The sequence below is a fragment of the Bubalus kerabau genome, chromosome 11 (genome assembly GCF_029407905.1).
Source record: "Bubalus kerabau isolate K-KA32 ecotype Philippines breed swamp buffalo chromosome 11, PCC_UOA_SB_1v2, whole genome shotgun sequence".
NCBI classification, from domain to species: Eukaryota; Metazoa; Chordata; class Mammalia; order Artiodactyla; family Bovidae; genus Bubalus; species Bubalus kerabau.
This window is the reverse complement of record NC_073634.1, coordinates 83,060,166-83,069,940: the sequence shown is the minus strand read 5'-3', so window position 1 is coordinate 83,069,940 and position 9,775 is coordinate 83,060,166. Positions and strand designations below refer to the sequence as shown.

Sequence of the window (9,775 nt, the reverse complement as noted above, 5' to 3'; positions counted from 1 at the left end):
CTCCTTCTGTGGGGCCAAGCTCCTGAAGAGTGATTAGGAACATGTCTTCACTGCAGTGTTCCTTAGCACATTTGGAATCAATTAAATATTTAAATACAGGTTCTCTTAGATCTCAGGCCAGGCCCAGCAGGTTTGTGAGAGAGGGAGCTGAAGGCAGATAACTGCTATTCTTCACACCAGAATCTGGAGCCGCAGAGAGATTTGAAAAATATACTCTCTCCACTTCCTGGGTCTGCAAGCAAACAGTCCAATGAGATGAGAATGATTAAGAGAAACAACATGAGCCTTACTAAGAAATAGGAGTAACAGTGTACTTGAGAGCTGCTGCCTTACACCGTGTCTTAAAAACAAAAAGAATATATTCGGATGCTGCATAAGTACAACAGTATGGCCTGAGTGATTCAAGAATGTTTTTATATTTTTTAAGGATTGTCAAAAAAAAGAATATGTAGCAGAAAAAGAATATATACCTGTGGCTTAATAACCTTAAGTATTTATAATCTAGCCTTTTTTATTTAAAAAATTGTTTTAAATTATGTTTTAAAATTATTTATGTTAACTGTGCTTAGTCTTTTTTGCAGCTTGGTCTTCTCTAGTTGCTGTGTGTGGGCTGAGTTGCAGTATGTGGCCTCTTAATTACCCAACCGAGGATCAAACCCGGGACCCTTACATTGGGAGTGTGGAATCTTATCCATTGGACTACCAGGGAAGTACCCAATCTAGCCTTTAAAAAAAAAAAAGTTCGCTGGCTCTTGATTTAGAGGGTTTTTTTTTTTCCCATTATGTGTACTCAACTAGTTACTATTAACAGTATGGGGACGACAGGACGACAGAGGATGAGATGGTTGGATGGCAACACCAACTTGATGGACATGAGTTTGAACAAGCTCCAGGAGTTGGTGATGAATGGGGAAGCCTGGCGTGCTGCAGTCCATGGGGTTGCAAAGTGTTAGACCCAACTGAGCAACTGAACTGAACTGATTAACACTACAGTGATAAGGTACGTTGGGAAGAGGAAATGAACATGTGGCAGGCATTTTGTTAAACTCTTTACTCTGTTGGTTTCTTCACTGAACCATCCTCCAAAATAGGCATTCATGTCTCAATGACAGAGCCAAGAAAACAGAAGAGATGGTTACTTAACCTCAGGTCACAGAATTGTTCATTAAACCCAATGTCGTGGTATATTTAAGTAGTGGGGCCACTGTCCTAATTAAACACTACTTAGAATCCCACTATATAAAATAGTTACTCTGAGCAAAGCTGAGGCAGAAGACCCAGAAGTCTCACCTTTTCAGAATAACCTGCTTGAAATAGACATCAACATTTCAAAAGATTAAGTCAATAAACAATGGGTTTCCAAATCAATTATTCCATTGTATGGCATGTTACACGCTTATCTCAATAATAGTTTGCTAAAGGTAAGAGTATCACAGTAACAAAACTGCCTTTTTCTTATTTCCTTGTCCAGTGAAATAGAAGTGAGTCAACAGAAAGGGGAAAGGAAAGCAAAAGGTTTAAATAATCTTCAAAATCTAACTAGTTCTACTATAGTGATTAGTCCTTGAGTCCACTGAACATCAAGTGGGAAGGACATCTTCCAAATGGCAGCTCATTTGACCTGAATAGTTGGTGTTTCCAGACAAGTTTCTAGTTTTCCATGATAAGTTAATATATCCAATTTTATTATGGTGCCACAAATAAGAACTCTGAAAGGCTCAACTCTTACAAAAAAGTCCCAAATCCCCTGAAAAGCATCAGGTATCAAAATACAGCCAGAAAAGATGGTATTAACTGAAAAAAAAAAAAAAAAAAAAAAGGTTCCTTTTTAATGAAGTCAAGGTGTAGGACAGATTTATTAGCTTCCATTTTTCCAGGTTGCATTCTGATGTATTTCCTGCCCGTATTTCTAAATTCAGCAGGTCTTTTTTAGGATTATTTTTTAAAAATACATTTCAAAGAACACAATGCAGCTATAATGACTACACCTGCAAAGACACACCTGTGATAATACAAACACTCAGTGCTCCTCGTATTCACAACCCAGTGCCCTAACAGGAAACAGACCTTCTCTACCATCTGCCAAGATGCTGCCTTTTTTAAAAAGAACTGATACTGGTAACCAGATATTACAGTCAGGACTGCTCCTGGTCAAAATGGTCATTAAATTCTGTGTAGTTCAGTCTATTCTTCACTGTCATAATTCACTTTTCCAATATTATGAGATGGTTAAAACAAATAGTTAAAATTATTTTTTATGCTTATAATATTCCTACTTAATTTTAATATTTATTCATACATAATCCATTATTCAATATGTACTGTGTATCAGGTACAATACTTGGTTCTTGAGGAAATAAATCTAGTAAGAATATATTTCCTTGGATAACTCCTATTCCAACTGCCTAATTGGAGTTGTGAACAAATAATTAGTGTACTAAATTGCTAAATTTCAAGTGCTCAGTAAGCGCATGTGTCTAGAGTCTGTCTTATTGGACAGTGCAGACAGAATTATTTCCTCACTGCAGAAAATTCGACTGGACAGCGCTGAGTGAAGAGTACAAGGTAAGCCTGTGGCCAGTTCAGGGAGAGTCTCAAAAGTATATTAAAAAGTTTAACTGGAAATTGCTTATAAACTACTGAATTCCACAAATTTCTTTCAGGAAAAGCCTTTGAGAACTCCATTCTCAAAGCATTGCTATAATCTGGTTTACCCACGCAGCTTCTATATTTGAATAATACTTCAAATTTTAGAAATAATACTTCAAATTTTAATATTTTAGAAATATTACTTCTTAAAGCAGTGCACAAAATGTGTGGGAAGAAAATACACTGGCCATACCATCAGTAGAGGCTAGTGATATGATAAAGGATTAACTTCAAAGAAGCTTCTAAAGAAAAACACAATTAAGAATCTGTATCAATAAATTTATTCCAAGTAAGAATTGTGCATTCACACCAGGCATATTATTTCCCCACAAAAGCCAGTATCATCATTAAGATATTTAACACTAAATATACCATAAAACTCACAGGTATGTGAAAAACTTCTCAAGGTATCTATTTCAGGTCATTAAATTCTTCAATATTTGTAATCTATGCATAAACATATCACTCATAATTATTTATATGCTTATTATATATATTTAAAACATCTTTTGGGAAATTTTATGCTCTCCAAATAATAACTTCTTAGTAACTTAAAAATACCTCTATGAACCTCTTAGCAGTACTATTGTAAAACCAAAATTGTATTTTCAAGCAGCAAGGATCCAAGACACACCATTCCTGACTAAAGACAGGGCTGATATCCGGTTTTCCAAACAGCTCTCGTCCATTCCTTATCCCTATTTTAATATGCCAACCATTACTTCACTGATATCCCAAAGTTTTCTCGCCACAGACTCATCCATAGCTTTGGGCAACAGTTCTTCTTCTTTACAGTCCCCAAAGTACCTCCCTGAAACACCTTCGACCTCAGGTGAAGAGGCCAAATAAACTGCAGTCTGGGCTCCCTCTTCTGGAGTTTTGAAGAAAGCCCATGACACTAAATTGAAAAGTGGTCTGACTAACAGTGGGATGTGTATGTGCCTCCCGAGGTTAGTCCGCACTATGCCAGGGTGTAACACATTCACAGTGACGCTGGTGCCTTCTAAGCGGCGGGCTAGTTCTCTGGTAAAAAGAATGTTAGCCAGTTTGCTCCGACTGTAACAGAAGCTTTTATTATAGCTCTGTTCACTGTTCAAGTCTTCAAAGTTGATGTCTCCATATTTGTAAAGTTTAGAGGAAACGACCACAATTCTGCTGGGAGCTGAACTTTTGAGGAGTCCAAGGAGAAGGTTGGTGAGTAGGAAGTGTCCCAGATGGTTCACCCCAAACTGCATCTCAAATCCATCTTCAGTCTTCATATAAGGGCACTGGAAGACCCCAGCGTTATTGATCAACACATCCAGTCTAGGCTCTTCCTTCAAATGGCAAAAAGAGAATGGCAGAATTAGGAACACAGGCCTTAAGCGTGCCTAAAATGAAATTAAAAAAAAAAATTCCCACAAACTACTAAAATTCTAAAAAATGCCTCTATGAGTTTTCAACAACTGAGAAAAAAAGACGATGAAAACTTGAGTGCTTATGAGGTGCCTGACTTGTGCTTTTCATGTTATCATCATCTACTCTTAACAATTCTATAAGCAAACGAAAGCACTAAAGTTAGGTGATCTGTCCAGTATCACAGGGTTCCTCAGTGGCAAACAAAAATTTGAAGATGAGATTGACACCAGTGGCCCTATTCTTAATTGGTAAGCTAGACTGCTTTCCTAATTGAGATTTTTAAACCAAAGTGAGACAACCAATGTGAGCTCGAGTGGAACTATAGCAGAAGACAGGTCAGCACTGTTCACTCCCACGGCTGTCAGGATTGCTTTACTCTGGTTTTCTAAAGGTAAAAGGCACCATGCAGATGGAGCAACTTTAAGTTGTTTCCTTACAACTGGGCCAAGCAATAGAGAGCATCAGGGATACAAATTAAGACTGGAGAGAACATCATGAATAGATCAAAGAAACATTAAGACAAAAATTACAGTTATACAAATATCAGAAACACCACCATGAATCAGATATACCAAGTCTCACAGTAACAGAAAAGGAGACTAACAGGAGGTAGACCCAACAAGCACCTTTGACCTCTATTATGATTTTAGAATTCAGTTCTTTTTTCCTATATGAAAAGCTTTCAAGCTTCAAAGGGTCCCCAACTTAGAAGATCTATACAGTTAGAGTTCTGCAGTTTGATCATATCCTTCTGCATCCCTCCAGATTAAAGTCCTAAAATTTAGACTGTCAAAAGGGAAGTCTTTTCATTCTTACTTAATGTAAAGTGGCTTTCCCTCATCCTTTCCTGGTTCCTCTGTCTCTTTTGATAGGCAGAGGGAAAAAAAAAAAAAAAATACGTGTTCCAGGTGTAAAGACACAGTGATGACCCACAATTATATAAATCTGAGGTCAAATTTCAAATATTACTGGTCCTTTTGCCAAACATAAATGAAAAGAAAAATGTGTTAAATTTCACAACTGTTATCAGAGCCTACCTGTCAGAGGATTAACTATTTCTCATTCTGTCTGTCTCAGCACCTTTTGCTTTTCCAATAGTCGACTTCAAAAAGAAGGCAAAAGTTCACCCGTGGGGGAAAGAAAGGAGTGTTCGTTTCAGTAATCCTTTGGAAGAGTTTCCTGTATTAATCATTTCTAAGCCATCATTCTTTGCTGGGCTTGTGTATTTTAAGACTTTATCATTTACTGTTTTTTAAGTTCTAGAAGATAAATGAGATAAATACCAAGAATACCAACTTGTGGGAAATTTACACTTCCTTTTTTTTGAATTCTGATTACAGTCACTGAACTACTGAACTTCAGAGCCAGGAAGGAACTTAATACATACTTAGCAGGAAGGACAACAACTTTGTTATCTGTTTATTTCCTTAACTTTTCATTGGTTTGTCAAGTGCCTTTACTTTTCAAATAAAAAACCATAGTATCAAGGAGTAAGTATACACTGCTGCCCCATCTACATCTTTAATGAATAGGAAGGTCCATTTTTGATCCTTCCAACATCTCTTATAAACTATTACTTCTTATTTTCTAAACCTGTTTTACTTGATAATGTAATACTAGTCCTAAAAACAAAATGAAACAAACCTCTTTAGATCTGTAACAGCTCCCCAACTGTGCATTAAGGAACCCTAAGAGTCACAAGGAACTCTCAGGATGATCTGGAGTGTTTTAAAATTTCAAGGCAAACAAAACAACATGTTGCTCAACATCTCAACTACAGTCTCCAAGTGGCGCACAGCTTCAACATTTTATATTGAATATATTCAATATAATATATTCTATATTCCTTCTGATGATGTCCTATCTTTGCAAAGGTGAGTGTTTAGCAGTTGTTGTAATAAATGCAAGTACGATGTTAAAAATCAGCAGAGAACAGAAATGAGGGTGGCAAAGTCCAATCTGATTCCGACAAGCTGGTACAGTGAACAGATGCACATTTCCCAATTGTATACTTATGGTTATGATAATTATGGTTATTAAAAAATGAAATAAAAATATCTTTTCTTTCAGCTATGTGTATTTTTTTTTCCCAAACAGCTATTGTTACAGAAATAAGTAACAGGTTGTTTGGACCTAGTTACTTAATGAATTAACTAAGTTTTTGTTTTGACCCAAAGGCATCATGAAAAAATTAGAACTGTATGGAGCTTATGTTCTAGACCCAGGAGACTTCTTTTCATATGGGCTCTTTTTTTTTATGCCAGCTAATTTTAGACATCACTCTTCTGAAGACCTCTGGCAAGTCACCTCTGCAGGAAACCCTTCTATCACAAATTCAGCAGAGGACATCCATTTCAGTGTAATATTTACTATCTATACAAAGAAATCCTCTGCCTCACTGGCATACAGAAGAAGTACAGGGGTTAAAAGCAAGGGCTTTAGAGAGATCCTGGGCCAATTACTTAGCCTACCTATGCCTTAGAAGCCTTACGATGCAAAATGGGGATAGTAATGCCTACTTTGCAGGGTCACAGTGAGGACCAGATGACAATAGCAGCCAAAGTCACTTTAATTTCATTAAAAATTAGAAGTATATATATATATATCTGAAATGCTTAGAACAGCTCCTGGCACACAGGCATTTTCAATAAATACTAGGTATGATATTTTTATTTCGGTCCCTATTTAGAGCACATGACCACTGGCGTTACAAGCTCCAGTCTATTTGGAAATTAGGCCAGAGTCTCCACTAAGGATACTACTCAAGAATTCACTGGTGGCAGAGAGCAACTTCCTACTCCAGCAGGGGAAAATTAAAAAAAAAAAGACTTGCTCCAAAGTCCCTGGCGAGCAACCTCCCCTATCTGCTCTCAGGCTCTTTGAGAGATGGCTTAGTGCAAAAGAGTCACTTGGGACACAGGAAAAAAACAATTCAGAGAACTGGCGTGTCTCCTTCTGGGCTGTCCTCACATGGCAAGAGGAAATGTTCAGAAATTCGCTTATTTTCCTCTTGGGTCCACTTTTTTTCCCCCTCAACATTTTTGGAAGACAGAAGACTGCCCTACCAATTTTTCCAGCTTTCAATTCCCCAACAGCCTCCATCACTCGATCATTTCTACTCCTGGCCTCGGTCATTCCTAAGGTCACACCCCCTCGACTGTGGGCGGTCCTTTCCTCGTTCAACCCACGGCCCTCCAGGCCCCGCCCTGGCCGTCGAGACCCCCCACAATAGCCGGTCGCGGATCTCCAGAAGGTGCCCCAAGCCCCACACCTGGAGCATCTCCTGACAGAAGGAGCGCACGGAGCTCAGCGAGGCGAGGTCCAACTCCTTGACGACGAGCTCGCCGGCACCGCCGGAGTTGGGCCCCGAGTCGGGGCCTGCCGCCGGGCAGACCTCGCGACGGAGCTGACCCGCCGCCTCCTCGGCGCGCTCGCGGTCCCGGCAGCCCATGATCACTCGAGCCCCCAGGCGCAGCAGCTCGGCCGCTGTGGCGCGGCCCAGGCCGCTGTTTGCCCCCGTGATCAGCACGGTCTTCCCGCGCATGAGGCCGGAGTCCCCGCCTTGGTGCAGCCGCTGGACGTTGGACCCCACAAACCGCCGGGCGGCTAGCCACAGGATCCCACCTAGTGCAGCCAGTAATGCTGCCGCGGTAGCCACTGCCATAGCCGCCGGGGCCGAGGGCCCACCGGCCCCTGCGCGGGACTTCCGGGGTCGCGGCTTGCCAGGTCCAAAGCCGGCCACCTGTACGCAAAGGACACTGGGCACGCGGCTCGTCGTCTCCTGAAGGCGGCGTGGGGCATGCTGGGACTTGTAGTCTCTTTTCCGAGGGCACCTGATTGGCTAAGAGAGTCCGGCGTTTGTGGTACCTCGGTGGAATGGGCTCCTATCGCTAGAGGAGGGTGGCCGCAGGTCCTTAGATTTTCAGGCTCCTGGGGCCACTGCCCACGGAAATCCCAGAGTGGTGGTGGCCTTGCCTGTGGGATGCCTAATGACTACTTTGAACTTACGAATCTCTTTTTAGGCTGCTTTACAAATCCCACAATTTAGGGCTAGTTTACTGTGTTTTCCGTTTAGGACACCTGGGACTTGTTAACCCTCAGTTCAGTTTACCTTCATTCTCTGGAGGATGGTCCCTTTAGAACTGAAGTCTGAGGAAACGCTCCCCTCCCCCCCCCCACCCCCCCCACCCCCATAGCTGATGCTAAGAACTTAAGCAGCCTGAATCAGTTAGAAACAGAATAGATCTGCGGTTCTCAGACTTCGGCGTTGCATCGGAATCACCCGCAGGACATGTAAAAACAGAAATTTCAGGGCCCAGGCACTAGCGTTTCGAATTCATTAGAAGCCAAGATGGAACCTGAGAACTTTGTATTTCTAACAGGTTCCCAGGTGATTCTGATGCGGCTGATCTGGGGACCACGATCTGGGAACGGAAGACTATTTAGCATTGATCACTGTATAAAAAGTCATCCTCAGATGGTCTTACGGGACACTGAGAGAGATACACTGTGGAAAGCTTGGACTTACTGTACATATAGACTTACAAACAGGCTCATCCACAAGTGTCTTCTTTCCTGTTTGCAGAGGATATTAAATGTAACAAGGAAGTGAAAGTGTTTTTTACATTGTAAAATGCTTCAGAAATGAGGGAGGTGGGGGTGGCTATTGCCACAGAGATACATCTTTGAGCTGCAAACTTCAAACTTTAGGCCAAGTTACTCTTAAGCTGGAATACATTTATCTACTCACCCATCTAGTGTGTGCCAGGCCCAGTGCCCTGTGGAGTCACAAGGAAATAGGGTCCTATTTCTGCCCTCAGGGTGCCTACTGTCTGGTACAGAGACCTCCCTGCCTGCCCCCATTCTAGAATCTTCAGGAAAAAAAGAGACACACAACTTTTATAATTTGAACTATACTCCACAGATGATTTTGATAATCCCTCCTCCACTTCCTTATATTTGGGAAGGATATAACATGCAACCAAAGGCATAATATTAATACAAAGAGCAAATGGGTAGGATGCCAGAAGGTAGTTTCTTATTGAGTGCTGAGAATGGAGCTCAGAGATGGGACGAGAACCAGGAACAACAGTCTTGAAAGGGAGGCCTTTATTCCACCCTACCTGTAACTTGAAGCTGCCTCTCCAACTCACTGAGCCAGGAGCACATGTTTCCTCTCTCTCTTCCTTTCTCTCCTTCCACATCTTCCTATCCTTCAAAGCCCACCTTCATTTCCTGACAACTTCCAGCCCATATAGATCTCTGCTTCAACCTCATGTGTGATCTTCAGTTGGCACTGAAGACTATTAACCCTTTGGTGTTGGGTATTTGAACTTGTACCTTTGATTTCTTCTAGGGGATTGTTAAATAGGATGGGATGAGATAATATCTGAGTCTGTCTTGTGGCCTTATTATTGGGTAATGCATAGAAAACAATAGGTACTCAGAAAGCATAATGACTGATATTATTTTAGACTGGTTTACAGCCAGTTAGGAAGCAGATCAAAAAGTCTGTGTCAGCAGCAGTCTGGTTTACTAGAACTAGGGATGGAATATGTAGGTGGGGTAGAGAAGAAATGGAGTAGAAGGAGCAAGAGAGGGTATGAGGAAAAGAAATAGCATATAGCTTCTGAAGTGAGATCTGAATTTGAATCTTAGTCCTACCATTTATTACCTGCATATCCCTGGTCAAACTATTTAATCTTTTTGAGTGTTAGGTTCTTCACTG

General features: G+C 41.0%; 1 protein-coding gene across 1 annotated transcript; it reads right to left on the bottom strand.

Annotated features, from left to right (window-relative positions):
* Positions 1-2,914: 2,914 nt before the first annotated feature.
* Positions 2,915-7,823, bottom strand: RDH14 (retinol dehydrogenase 14). The gene is made up of 2 exons (XM_055540878.1): positions 7,319-7,823; positions 2,915-3,965 (listed from the first exon to the last, which is right to left on the bottom strand). The coding sequence occupies exons 1-2, from the start codon at positions 7,709-7,711 to the stop codon at positions 3,348-3,350; spliced, it is 1,011 nt and encodes a 336-aa protein (XP_055396853.1). The 5' UTR covers positions 7,712-7,823; the 3' UTR covers positions 2,915-3,347.
* Between the last annotated feature and the right edge of the window lie 1,952 nt (positions 7,824-9,775).

Excerpts from the sequence above, each read along its gene's own strand:
- RDH14 (XM_055540878.1), bottom strand. The coding sequence starts at position 7,711 with ATGGCAGTGGCTACCGCGGCAGCATTACTGGCTGCACTAGGTGGGATC. Across the intron at positions 3,966-7,318 it reads TCTGTCAGGAGATGCTCCAG|GAAGAGCCTAGACTGGATGT; the intron begins GTGTGGGGCTTG and ends TGCCATTTGAAG.